The sequence below is a fragment of the Daucus carota genome, chromosome 2 (assembly GCF_001625215.2).
Source record: "Daucus carota subsp. sativus chromosome 2, DH1 v3.0, whole genome shotgun sequence".
NCBI classification, from domain to species: domain Eukaryota; kingdom Viridiplantae; phylum Streptophyta; class Magnoliopsida; order Apiales; family Apiaceae; genus Daucus; species Daucus carota.
Window position 1 is genome coordinate 53538258 of NC_030382.2, and position 14067 is coordinate 53552324.

The 14067-nt window shown below is 33.1% G+C and overlaps 3 protein-coding genes across 4 annotated transcripts; all 3 read right to left on the reverse strand.

Annotated features, from left to right (window-relative positions):
* Nucleotides 1–366: 366 nt before the first annotated feature.
* On the reverse strand, nucleotides 367–2567 carry LOC108209023 (protein SRG1). Its single transcript, XM_017379706.2, has 4 exons — nucleotides 2180–2567; nucleotides 1541–1788; nucleotides 964–1288; nucleotides 367–796 (listed from the first exon to the last, which is right to left on the reverse strand). The coding sequence occupies exons 1-4, from the start codon at nucleotides 2462–2464 to the stop codon at nucleotides 533–535; spliced, it is 1122 nt and encodes a 373-aa protein (XP_017235195.1). The 5' UTR covers nucleotides 2465–2567; the 3' UTR covers nucleotides 367–532.
* A 222-nt stretch (nucleotides 2568–2789) lies between these two features.
* Nucleotides 2790–7332, reverse strand: LOC108209022 (transcription factor GTE10). Of its 2 annotated transcripts, none has more exons than XM_017379705.2 (11): nucleotides 7172–7332; nucleotides 5499–6480; nucleotides 5187–5244; nucleotides 4971–5117; nucleotides 4837–4886; nucleotides 4694–4748; nucleotides 4499–4582; nucleotides 4287–4405; nucleotides 4113–4179; nucleotides 3488–3609; nucleotides 2790–3405 (listed from the first exon to the last, which is right to left on the reverse strand). In XM_017379705.2, exons 2-11 carry the CDS (start codon nucleotides 6369–6371, stop codon nucleotides 3175–3177), a joined length of 1806 nt encoding a protein of 601 aa, XP_017235194.1. In that variant the 5' UTR covers nucleotides 6372–6480; nucleotides 7172–7332; the 3' UTR covers nucleotides 2790–3174. The 2 variants fall into 2 exon arrangements, with proteins under 2 accessions (XP_017235194.1, XP_017235193.1); XM_017379704.2 differs by having other exon boundaries at nucleotides 5187–5247; nucleotides 7172–7308.
* A 536-nt stretch (nucleotides 7333–7868) lies between these two features.
* LOC108208401 (bidirectional sugar transporter SWEET2a) lies at nucleotides 7869–10020 on the reverse strand. The gene is made up of 6 exons (XM_017378934.2): nucleotides 9847–10020; nucleotides 9537–9573; nucleotides 9212–9428; nucleotides 8838–8996; nucleotides 8629–8748; nucleotides 7869–8173 (listed from the first exon to the last, which is right to left on the reverse strand). The coding sequence occupies exons 1-6, from the start codon at nucleotides 9905–9907 to the stop codon at nucleotides 8060–8062; spliced, it is 708 nt and encodes a 235-aa protein (XP_017234423.1). The 5' UTR covers nucleotides 9908–10020; the 3' UTR covers nucleotides 7869–8059.
* Nucleotides 10021–14067: the final 4047 nt, after the last annotated feature.

Genomic DNA, 14067 nt, shown 5'->3' on the forward strand with positions numbered 1-14067 from the left:
ACCTTTTTATAATAATTAATATTGAAACTTTGCTATCCAACAAAAATAATGACACTTTCTCATATTTACTAAACTTCTTCTTAAAGTTACTTACAAAAGGAAAGAAGATAACCACATCATGATCGGAAAGGAAGGGGTTTTATAATCTTAGTTTACTCCAACTTTTTATCAGAGTTCTATATACTTCTAGATATTTTTAGGTTTCTTATAAATGAAATATTTGCATGACTACTAAATTACATGATTACTTATCAATTAAAAGGTAATAGTACATGACTCCTAAAATGACAGATGTGTGAGGGCAACATGTAAGATGTAAAAAAACTCACTCGGCGGCCAGTGCTTCAGCAACAATGTTGTATGTTAAAAAAAAAAAAATGCTAATTCACCAGATAAAATGCTGTTCCATAACTGTAATAAATGTAGTTTATTTCACCAAATGTTCCAAATATAAGGCAAATATTCTATTTCAGTTATATTAGGATTACCCCTTTTCCTTTAGTATTGGTATAGCATCATCGACAACCGAGGTTCAAGTTGTCGCACCTTCGACCTCAATTTTCATGAAATCCAGGTATGCTTTGCCATCGAGCTTCCGAGCAAAAAATTCCATAAAATACTCGTCAATGGGTACTCGTCGAAAAACTGCTGGTCTATCTGGACGTACAAGGCTATTTGCAGGGCCCAACTGGGAGTCTAGATTTGAGCTGTAAAATGTTGCAATGGACAGTCTCTCTTTAACTGGATTAACAGTTGCTCTATGCTCAATGCTCCGATACACTCCATTGCTTACAATCTGAAAGAAGTTTATGGGACGTATGGTTTAGTAGATACTTTGACATAAACATAACTAAAAAATCTGATATGTACTAACAGATGTAATAGTGTCACTTATAATGTACCACAATGTTCATTAAGTAATATGTAAATGTAACACCATACTAAGAAAATATTCTGAATTACCTCCAATATGTCTCCAATGTTGACTACAAAAGCATTTGGTAGAGGTTTAATGGGAACCCATCTTCCATCTTTCCGAATTTCAAGCCCCTCAGTCTCATTGAGCTGGAACAAAATAGTAAGGGCATCGGCATCAGAATGAGGAGTGAAGCCAATGGCCCTTTCTGGCTCGGGGCAGGGAGGATAGTAATTCATCCTCATTGATTGCACTCCGTCACTAAACAGCTCTATCATCTCTTGACCGTCCATTTCGAGAGCCCTGGCAATAAAACCAAGTATTTTCATGGCCAGCTTTTTTGCTTCTAAAGAGTAAGCTTCCACTTTCTCCCTGATCAAAAATCAAATCACATTACGTGTTAGAATCATTGGTTCGCTTTTGTACTGAAGTACTCGTGGATCGGAAAAGTGTCTAGAGTAATGTGAAGACATTTATTTAACTTAAACGAATAAGTTCTTTTCTTTTTCTTTGGCTAATTAAGATAACTGATGTTTAATATCAGAACTGTACATTTTCATACATTATGTGCTCAGTGATCAGTGTTGGAGGAAAACACGAGCGCGCACACACACACTCACACACCTGAGGATTGGAGGTAAATTGTCGAATAAGTGAGTCTTCCTTAAACTCACAGGGAGAGTAGTAATGTAAAACATATCAGACCAGTCAAGCTTCTGCTCTTCGGATACAACAAAGAGTTGTCCAAAGCCTTCATGGTTGTCTTCCTGTTGCCACAGCTTCTTTTTTTCGTCGAGAGTAAGCTTAAAGAAATTAACTATTTCTCTCTTCAAATCCTCAAGCAATGAAGCACCTACCCCATGATTAACAACCTAAAAAGAACTCCAATAAATTAACATACATAACAAAATGCATCACAATTCACAGCCACAGACTATTTGTTCAACAATCATGCCAGTATACGAAATTCTGAATTTAAGCACTTAAAGCCTCATCTACCTGGACTCAGCCGAAGCATCTAAAATGGATAACGTGAGGGTATTGTATCAATACTTAAAGCTCAAAGCACTATGCAACTGAGTACTGGGAGCTGAGGTGATATGTGGGATCTCGGGGGCTTAATTGCATCATATTCAATCAAGGATCATGCCAAGTAATAAAATTCAATATCAACTATGAATATTCAATCAAGGATCATGCCAAGTAATAAAATTCAATATCAACTATGAATATTTTGATTATAGAACTGGAAAGTCAGATTACCTGAAAGAAACCCCATTGTTGACAAGCATTGTGAAGCTTTTCCAGTTCATGATCATACAAGGAATCTCCAGAACTCAAGTTGTGAAAATCAATGATCGGTACAGATGGATAAAGAAGAGTGGAAGAATCCTGCTGAGGACCATCATGGTGCACATACCTAGGTGGAATCTTGATGAGGGGTTGCTTGGCTAATTCTTGAACACTGGGTACTATCAGAGATCTTCCAAAGTTTACTTCTACTTCTTCAGATGATGGCCGCTCCATAGAAAATAGAATCGCAATCATTCACCTCTTTGTAAAATATTGAAATTTGTCAGGACCATTATTAAATAAAAAGATGACCCTTTGATATCTACACCCTACATGTGCTGATTCAGAATTTTATTACAAATCTTTTACTCTACATAATACTCTATAATTTACAAACTCACAAATCTATATACTGGCCTTCAATTTTATTAATCTGACATTAAACATACATTTAATATAATTAGCAGTACAATATTACTGTCTGAACTCTATATATCACTTGTAGAAAGAAATGGTTACAGATGCTGGTGGTCCAACTTAGGCATTTAGTAGTTAATAATTGAGTCTAAACAGCAGTAAATAAACACAACACAGACAGAGTGTAAAATTAAACATGTTCAGTATACAAGATTACAATAAACTCATCTCTACTCCCAGCAGGCCAGCCCCCATTAGAAAAACTAATATTCTTAAATTCATTATACAAACTACAATATATACACAAATATTGATAAACTACCCATCATCTAAAAAGGAGGCTTGTCAGCTCTTAATATCCCGTAGCCAAGCATGCAGTTTTGCTCACATACACTTTCCACACTTTTATCTGCCACTGTATTAGTTTCAGATAAAATAATTATATTTAGGAAACATATTTGTGGATTCATAAGCAACAACACATGTACAGACTATAGTTGTCTATACAATCCTTCTCCGAACAACTGAGAAGAATAACAAGATCTGGGCTAGGAGCACACTAGTCCCTCCTCCCTATCATGCAAAAATAGTCCCTCTTCCTCATCTTCATAATCCATATAATCATCCTTCATGTAAAGTCCAAGATGTTCCAAAATATTTCCTAAGTGGCCACCCTGACTCGCTTCAAATGGTACTAAGGATTTATCTGACCCACGACTAAACATGTCGAATTCTTTCAGAATATTCAGATTCTCATCTATCTCAACAGTCTTTTCCATCTGAAGAGAGAGTTAATTGTGTCAGTGGCAAGCAAAAGGACAAGGGAATATCTAAATTTTAAGTACAAGCAGGCAATCAAACCTTCTGTAATGCAATACGAGCTTCATCTCTTTCTCTCTCCCGCCGTATTCTCAATTCCTCTTGAGCTCTTAATGAAGAGGCAACTTCAGCTGCTCTTATTTGTGCTTCAATTCTGGCCTTCTCTGTTAAGGAAATTCCAAGTATAAGCATAGATTTTGTAATTCAGCACTCGTCAGAGATAGGAAATTCATGGTTAAACACTTGTTATTGAAAACTATAAACAGAGAAAACATGTTAGTTTTACTGCCAAACTACACGAGATGATCTCAATTATACAGTAGTATGACCGAACAGATATTTATCTCAACAGAGTATATGGACTAAATGCATAGCAGGAAGGTTACAAGTGCGCAGGAGATATACAATTTATAGTAATAAATGAAAGACTTGACTAATTTCAGGTGACTAGGTCTCCATAATTTACCAGGTAGGATGAAAGACGCATACACGAGGATATTGTTTTTGCGAGCAAGCATGCACACACAGAAGGGAGGGGGAGGGGGGACAAATCAGACATAAGCTTAAAACCTCAATATCTAAAAATAAGCTGTAGGCAAGATAGAGTGTAGAGGATAACTTAAATTAGAGATATATAAGATGCGGTTTGGAGTTTGTTTTGGCTCACCTGCTAGTTGTTGCCTCTCCAGTTTTTCTTTTTGTTGCCGAAATTTTACGGGATCCACCTTCTCAACCTGGATGTCACAGTAAGAAAAATTATAATGCTCCAAAGGCACTTAGTTTAATAATAGCAATCTGAACATAGATGCCAAAATATATCAAGAAATGGCTGTTGTAATACATGATCAAGAAGTGTCTTCTGTTTTGCTTTCAATATAGTGTCAACAAAACGGCTTTTTAGCATTGCAGCACGAAGAGCTTTCTTTGGAGACAGCTGAAGATCACTATCAGTCGTCCAACCTATTATACAGTATGTATATTTCATAAAGTTAATAGAGTAGAGATAAAAAGGCTTGACTAATTGACATCGTTGTGACATAAATACTAAATAACCTTCAGCAGCAACACCAGTTGTACCAACAATAGATGTTTGAGGACTGGAACATATCTTCTGTTCATCCAACACACTTACAGCCCCTTCAATTCATGTCACAGTGTGTGAGTTGCCGAATACATCAGTGCACAATATTTTTGATTTAATGATAAAGGATAACTAAACATCAGAAGACAAAACAGATTTATCCTCACCATCAGATTCCGGATCAGATTTACAGGCATCAGAAATTAAGCCGCTTCCATGCTCCTGGACCATGTAGAATGCATTTAGTATACAAACAAATCATATTAACAGAGTTATATCACCCAAGCAACAATAGTATCGTTGACTTTACCATTTTGGAACCATCACAATTTTGTCCCATATGTCTTTCTGAAGCCAAGTCTGAAAAAAAATAAGAGGTTAAATCTTTAAACCTCTATAAAATTAAGAAAGGCAAAAAAAAAGACTCCATAGGTTTCAACTTACCCCTGGAGGATGCTGCACAGGCATAACCATCCAGCGGGCAGCAATGGCACTCCAGACTACCACATGAACTGCATCGAGTAGCAACCATGCTCGCCGAGGGCATGGTTTTAGCAGTGCGACAAGTACTTCTACTACCAATGGCTATGCCTATAAGACACATTCCCGGTTAGTGCCTATAAACAGGCATGAAGTGGAAGAATACCTGCCACTGCATACCTTTTTGCAAAATCTTGTCTCCAGGGGATCTGCTATTTTGTATATTTTTAGCAGGCTCCTGCTGTCCATAGAACATATACACATGAATTAGAAGATTCCCAGAGAAAGCAAACAGTTACATAATTAACATAATGCATATACTAACATTTCAGAACAAAATAATTAAAGAACCAAATATCAAACAGGCATGCGGCATCTGAAAGTATAAGCCAGGCACAAAGCCAAGTCTTAATAATCTACACTCTGCAAATAACCTTCTGAAATTTGGGCATAATTAATCCCTACTTCTTTATAAATATGAGAGTAACTTACATTTGCAGCTCCGGTGTTTAAGATCATCAAGTTCTCTCTTATTTTCGGCCTCGTTGCTACAACAAACTCCTCTGTAAGCTTTCTCTTATCCTCAGTAGACATAGATATCGTAGGAGCTAATCCACTATGCACAGAAGATCTTCTACGGCAGAGATACTTTGTTTCTGTGGTTTTCCTTTCCCTTCCACTAGAATGAGAATTCTGTTTGGGATTCATGCTCTCACACTTCAATCTGGCATCCAGAGATTTCAATTTGGTATTGAAGATGCCGTCTAGTTTTTTTGCATTTCTATTAAAAATGTTATCAGAAGGATTGTACAGCATGGCATTAGAAAAGGTCAGCCTGACGTCATCCTTGAATTCCTCAGTACTGAAGTACATATCATTCTGCAATTTGGATCTTACTGTTCCCAAATCCATAGGACTAGAGACTACAGAGAAATAATCAGGAATATTGAACTTTATAGGATCAACTGGTTCACTGAAACCCAGTGCAGCCGGATGCTTAATCAATGCTTCCAGAATGCTACCACAATGCTGCTTTAAACTAGGATCCATCTTCTGTCTTTTATTCATAGCAGAATCTATCACCCTTAATAATCCGCGCTTCCTAGAGCTTTGACCAGGAGATGCAACATTGGAGCTATCAGCACCATATAATATTAAGCTATCTGAAGCGTGAGGAGCAGCTTCATGTGATTTCTTCATCGTTGATCCCCTGTTCCCATCAACAGATATATTCTGAGCACAGTCCTCATTCATAAACGTCTGCTTCCTAACTTCAGAAGACCCACTTTTTAGCAAAAGATCAGCATTCTTAAAGGAAAACTTGATCTTCAACCTTATTTTGGGTACATCATCTGATGCAGTCATGATGGATAGTACAACCACCGAGGAGAACGGCTCAGAATTTATAAGAATAGGTCAATATCCAATCATATTAAAGACCGCCATTAAGCCAAACAAACAATGGGATACATAACTGCAAAGAAGATTCAGCTTAATATCAATTTCTGTCTCGAACTCCTCAACCCATAGACCGAATACATGAAGACAATGATGATGATAAGAAACTGCATTAAATTAAACCAAAGCAGAGCATATCTTACTTATCTAATAAAACTCACACCCCTGAAAAAGATAATGTATCCCAAACTTTAAAACTAAACACCCTCTAACACCAACGATATATACTATGCATCATATTCTTCTTCCCCGTCTATAAGAATCTCAAGGCTGAAAGACTAGTGAGCATATCACATAGGCCACAACTCACCGCAACTTTATCCAAGTATTGTACAATTATCACAAAACAAAGAACTAGAGATCAGTCATAACAATTACTAAGTACCCTTGTCCTCTAAATTCAAACAAGTCTCTAAGTACTAGTTAATATCAATAGTTAAAGCCTTAAAAGGTCAGTTCTGGGTTCAATTCTCGCTCTCTCAACCCGAGATTTATTATTAGAACATATACCAAATTCCAAATTAATGAAAGAAGCATGGGCTGACCCAATTTAGGAAAATTAAAGAAAAGGGTAAATAAAGCAAGTCAAGTGAATCGACTAACAATATGATAAACCACAATCAACAGAGCAAATCACAGCTTTTACTTATAATACAACTGGAAAGAAAATCAGAGTATTTTGAGAGTTGAAATTAAATAAAACTTACAAGAAGCCGATCAAAGTAGGGTTCTGAGAACTGAGATAAGGTTTAGGAGAAAGCGGTAGAGAGAGAGTGTGTGTGAGAGTGTTTTTCTAGAGAGAGAAACACACTCACTCCCGCTTATTGTTTGTTTCCAATTTTAGGGTTAGTATGTACTTGTAGATTGTGAATCCTACTGTTATTATTACAGTTTTGCCCAGCTGTAAATCGTGATGCCATGATTTTCTACAGCTGTCTAGTTTTGTTATTACAGTTTGGCCAGCTGTAAATCGTGTCGGCTTGATTTTCTACCGCTGTCTATTTTGATATTGTTTATACTCCTGTAATATACTAATTTTTTTAATGAAAATTTTATTGGGTTAATATCTATAATTTTATTAATTTGATAATATTAAAAAATATTTTGTCATCTCAAATAACTTTTAAAAAATCAAAATAGTAATTATTTTTTTGGGGCACAATATTTTCGTAAGTAGAGTAGAATTATCCACAAATTAACATTTCTTGAGAGGATGGTTTTGAAATAGTTACAAAAATCAGGATTTGTTTGAATTAGTTGTTTTGTTGAGTTAAAATAAGATCAAATAAATTATATATTATATTATATTATTTTTTTTATTTTATATGATATTTTCAAATGCAGAGGACTGCTCATTCTCTCTTAAAAACAATGATGTAAATGAATGGAAAAATGTATTTAAAGTTTTCAACATACACTTACGACAAATGTTTTCACATCACCCCTGACCTCATTGTCTACATTGAGGATCCCCTCACTTCCTCAGCAACTCAACAAACCAAACAATAGAAAAGAACTACAAAAAGATAATCCAACTGAGAATTTTCTTCTTCCCATCACCTGAATGCTTGACAGTCTTGTACTCCCAAACCTTTTCAAGCATAAGAAACTAACAATGGCTCTGTTGATTCTTCATTAGAAAATCTGCTATAGTATGTATACAATGCTAATTGTACGACTCCCAGAACACTTCCAACTCCATTAGGCACCTGGTTTAACAAACATATCAACGTTAGTTACTGAATACATTCATGCACTTGAAAAAGTGGAATATTCTTGCATTATATTCGGATTTTGGTAATTTAAGACTTAACCAAATCTCAAGTTGAAGCAAAGGAAATTCTGCGCATCTCACTCTGCAGGCCTAGTGCTCAAGTCTTAAAGCTGATGGTAGCAATATTACAATTTCAGTGCAGCGAATATTATCATCAGATCATATTTATTTTAAAGAACCCGTCGGTTGTATTTAAGGGAATAGCTCACAAGACTAAGAATGTTGAAGTTAATTCTTGATACCAACAAATAGTCAAACCACTGGGAAAATATTTAAAGTTGCTATAAATTTTACTAAAATTGCTCTAGTTTGTACTGAACGATAATCTTGATATTACAGGAATTACAAGGAGAGTAAAAGCGCCTGTAACTGCAAGGATTGGATACTTACAGAAATGAATGGATCATGCTTAAACATTCCATAAGCAAGGAATGATAGGCTCATCAAAAAGGTTGAAAGCGAAAGATAAAATGGCATGTATTCCACGCTCTTTGTCTTGATCACCAGATTCTGCGATCCAAATTAAAAGATTAAGAATTATAGTGGTAGAAATCACGTGAAGAGAAGGTTAAGCGCGTTGAGTTTGAGAATTTACATACAATAATAAACAGGGGAGAAGCAAACATGGATATGAGAGAAGCAACACTCAGATATCCAACAAAAAGTTGCCGTGAAGGGGGGTCAAATAGCTTGATGCTAACAAGTGCTATGACAATAAACAGAGCAAATACCCCTAGCAGCAGTCCCAGCATTTTTACCTGGGAGCGACATCAAGATTAGGTTGAAAATTGGTATATCCAGAATTCTTTCTTATGCTGTTGATATAACTATAGGTAATTGCTTACATATTCCACGGTTCAAACGCAACTGATTTATCATTTATTTCACAAAAATCAGATACTTAATTGTATTTATAAAATTGTACTGAGGCATTTGGTTAAGCAAGACAGATTGCTGCATAGAGTTTATATACCTTTCGAGCTTTCTCTGCACATGTAATGAAGATGCCAATGTACGCTAACTGAAAAATTGCTCCCACTGAATTGACTGTCGCTACCAGGATGATACCCGGAGTGACAACAGGCAAGCCATACCATAGGCAAATCAAACAGTTCAAGAGGGAATATATGTAGGGCAGCCCTGAAAACTGCTCTGTCGAACGATTTTTGATAATTCTTCTAAATGTTGGTCTGAAATAGATAATGATATAAATATATGAATTAGCAATGAATATATGAAGGTTGCATTAGGGTTCTTGAAAGACTCGATGCTTAATGCAGTACTAACATACTACTTACATCGGTGATACAAATAGCACAATAGCCAAGATGTTTCCTGCAGCAAGCAATAGGCACAAATTTTTAGTATTTCAACAAATCCAGGACTAACATACTCGAGGAATTGAATAAATGTGTATATTATAATCAGAACATCCTGATCACCATGGAGTATTTTGTAAAATTATTTCTCCATATCCTTTGCTTCAACAATTCTTATAATCAAGATCACAAAATTTATGCAACCAAACAGAAGACTTAATTAAAATTATTTATGCAGGTAGCTATAAATCACTGCAAAGCATATCTAGGAGATACAAGTAATACATACCTGCAACTCCAGCTGCATCACTGCAAAGAGAATAAGTAGAGAAGAGTCCGTTTGAAGCCATTTTCTTTCCAACCCTGTTGTTATTCACAGCTTATTAAATCATCAACGTAATCAATCAAATTATTTCTTTCGTTATTGTGACTCTGAGCACAGAAAATATGAAATGAGGAGGGAGCTATCAAGTCCTTGCATATTAAATTCGATATTATAACATATTACTCTTAAATTTATTATTCAGGAATGGAAAATCTAAGATTCTCGCATTTATATCCGGATATTAAAGATTTTTTTTTGAATTCTACAATTTTGAGAGTGTCTAATTTTGATTGTGGATAATGCATCAATACAATCAATATTTTATATCATACTTCAAAATGTGGTATTATTCTATTAGGTTTCATAAAATATATTAAATTTAATGGTATTCAGATTTAAATTTTACCGGAATTTGATGGGCTGCTTTTATTTTTTATATATGTTCATTTTTATATGTGTTTAAAACAAACTAAAATTTATACTCCCTCCGTCCCAATGAATAATATACATTGGGATTGGACACGGAGATCAAGGAAAAGTGTAAGAAATGAGTAAAGTTAGATGGAAAGTGGGTGAAGTGGTGGGTCCCACTTATTTTTAATAATAGATTTGAGATAGTGGAGAAAAGTAGTGGGTGTAATAGTGTTTTTATTATCGGTCTTTCTAATGTGTGTCCAAGGGGACACAATAATCACTAAATTCTATAAAAATGGCCTATTCTGATTGGTGGAGTTGATGTGAATGCAGGGGGGCCATTATCATTTATTATTCATCCACCAATCAAAAGGAGCTATTTTTATTGGAGTTAGGGACTATTGTGTGCCCTTGGGCACACTATAGAAAATCCCTTTTATTATTATAGAATGAAGATGGTGGAAAAAGTAGTGGGTGTAATAGTGTTTTATATTATAAAATGTTGCTATTTTGGGAATGTATAGAAATGATAGGACGTCTAAAGAAGGAAACTGTATACAATTGACTGGGACGGAGGGAGTAATATTTAAATTTATGAAAATAAAGTAATGCTGCAATATGGTTGTTTTCTTTGTAGTCTGTTCAGATTTCACATTTGGGTCCAGATATGTACAAAAAATTTAAAATCTTAAATATAATCTGATCATATGTAGAAAAAAATCTGAAAAATCCGATAAAAAAACTGGCTCCGCCTGGTCCAAGAGCATGAAACAATAACTAGAAGTCATATTTGACGATAGTTTAGGGAATAATAAACACATAGAAATTTCATTAATCATTATTTTGTTTTTATAGTTTATTAAATATTGTTGGATTATTAGAGGAAATATAAGTTTATTAGTGAAACCGCAAAGAACATAAAATCTAGTTGGATTATTTAGCTGATAGCTCTTAAATATACTATGAGTACGGTACCTACACCTTGTGGATCATAATCATTATATAAGTTTTAAATAATTTTCATCTAAGAATATATCCATTTATTTTCTCAGGGAAAATATATTTTTTTGTCACTCAACTTATTGTATTTTTAGAAACTTACCAACCAACTAAGTTTATTTTCCTTTTACTCACTAATGTTAGGTTTGGATTTTTTTTTAGCCACCAACTTAGGTTCGGATTTGATTATTAGTATTATGATAATATTTTTTGTCACTAAACTTATTGTGTCTTTAGATTCTAACCACTCAGCTATAATTTTTTTATTTTACTCACTAAACTTATTGCTCTTTAGGTTCAGTTTTTCTTTTTTGTCAGTGAAGTTAGGTTCGGATTTGATTATTAGCATTAAATTAATTCTGTGTAGCATTATTAAAATATAGTGGTAGTCTGTAAGGTTTTTATGATTTGATAGATGTATGTATTATTATATATAGTATTCCCCCAGTCCCTTTTTAGTTGTCACATTTCTATTTTTATTGGTCAAATTGACTAATTTTTGACCAAAGATTATAACTCACTCTTTCACTATTTTAAAAAATTGAAAATTACATCTTAATATTGATTAAAAATTATTTCGGTGACATATTCTTTTTATTTTATCAATTGATAAAATATTAATAATTTTTCGTCAAATTTAGGTCAATTTGACCGACCCACAACCAAATCTATTTATCTATTTATCTATTTATATCATAATTCCTGAACGATGCCACGTCAAGAAGTCCACATAATTCGTAAAATGCCACGTCATAAAGCCACATATTTTAATTATGCCACATCAGCAGCGCCATCTAATCAACTGATTTATATAAGTCAAGTTTTAGACAGTCCCACGAATTATGCATGCAGTCTTGCTTTTGATTTTAATTTTCTTAAATAAAAATCATTCCATTTCTAATTTTTAGCATATTTTTTAAATGTAGTTATTGACTTCCTCTATCTCTAATTTATGAATGAAAAGACTTCTCAAGTACTCTCCAATATATGAAACTAATCATCATTAATTATTTCTAGATTCAAAATCAAATCAATTCTTATCATTTATTTTAAATATTCAAATTCATCTTACCATTTATGGGAAGAATTCCTAAGCACTCTGAAGATTTATTGTACGATGTTGCATGAAAAATTAAAAATTTAAAAATATAATCATCTCTTAAATGGCTGATTGCCTTTTCTTAAAATATTTAAAATTAAAATGTATTTAAAAAAATTTCAAACAATAATTTTCTTATCTTTATACATTTAATTTATTCACAACTACATGTATATTTTGTATATTAACCTATTTTTAATTGTAATTGTTAGCTTATTATCACTTTCGAATTAAATATGGAAATACTTCCTAAGCACTTAGAAATTTTTTTGTATGATACTGCATTAAAAATTCAATATATTGAAACAATGATTACTACCTTTTAAACTGCTAATCGTTTTTTCTTAAAATATTTAAAAATAAAGTAATGTTAAAATATTTTCATAAGATTATACAAAAAAGAATAAGGTATTGATGCACCATTAAATATGTTATACTTTAAAAAATTATGATTCGACTATTGTTTTGTTAAATTTATTTATGTGTTATTGTTTTCTTCATTATTTTATTTTTTTTCAATTTTAATAAAGTAATTCTTATATATACAAATTTGAGATACGTCATTATATATGTTTTACTCTATAAAATTTTATTTTAAAATAAATATGAAATTAGTTCAAATTTATATATCAGAGCAGTAACAGAGCATCGTCATGGTAAGGTGTGTGAAGCAGCATTTAGTTGATATTTAAGCATGCTCAGTCAGCTGCATAATCGGTGTTTTTTAAATATTTAATTGGTTTGAATTTTTTTTAATTTTGTTTGAAGAATAATATCTTTTGAGGATCAGAAATTGTAAGCAATTTAGAAGACACGCGTGTAGTCAGTATGTAGCTGCTTGATTATATGCATGATTGGTGCTTCAGAATGGGAAGGGAGTGAATTTCATTTGTTTCTCTCCATTACCATCTAAAAATTTGAATTCAAAGTAAGTATTTGCAAAATTGAAATCATATTGGTTGTCTCTTTTCAATTTGATATTCAAATTTCATTGATTATAGCTTTCGTTGAACAATAGTATGACAAGATTTAAAATAATGATTTTATTTATGATAATTTGTTTGATTGATTTCATATCTATTTATATGTATATGTCTATATATCTATATATTTGGTAGAGAGTGGGTATATATATAACCGTTATCAAGACCTCATGCTCATATCTTTGATTGTTTGTATTCGTCTTTGTTTTCCTTTTTCTTTTTCTTTTTTGACTTTATAGTTTGAGATTTTCATTCTTTTTTCTATATCCGTAAGCAATTCTTTTAAAATTTCAAACATGTTTTTAATTTACAAGATACGTGGATGTGAATGTTAATGAAATCTCTTTTTAATGAAATTTCAAACATTACAATGAAGAAAGCATGGCTGAGATAAGTCGTGAGACTCAAATAACCTAAAGGCATCGTATTTTCTACTACATTCAACTCATTTTTGGTGTTATCATATTTTTTGCTGGCTTGATTATCATATTTATCATTTAATTGACACTAATTATTAATTTTTGTATATAAAATACTTCAACTACCAAGACGATTAGAAACGGCGGTGATCTTGGTTCTAGCAAGTATGAAGGTTCAAATGTGTGAAGGTTGTATCATAATTTTCATTCGTCACAATCATATACACATCTAAATACATTTAATTCTCAAACATGTTTGGTGACAATCTAT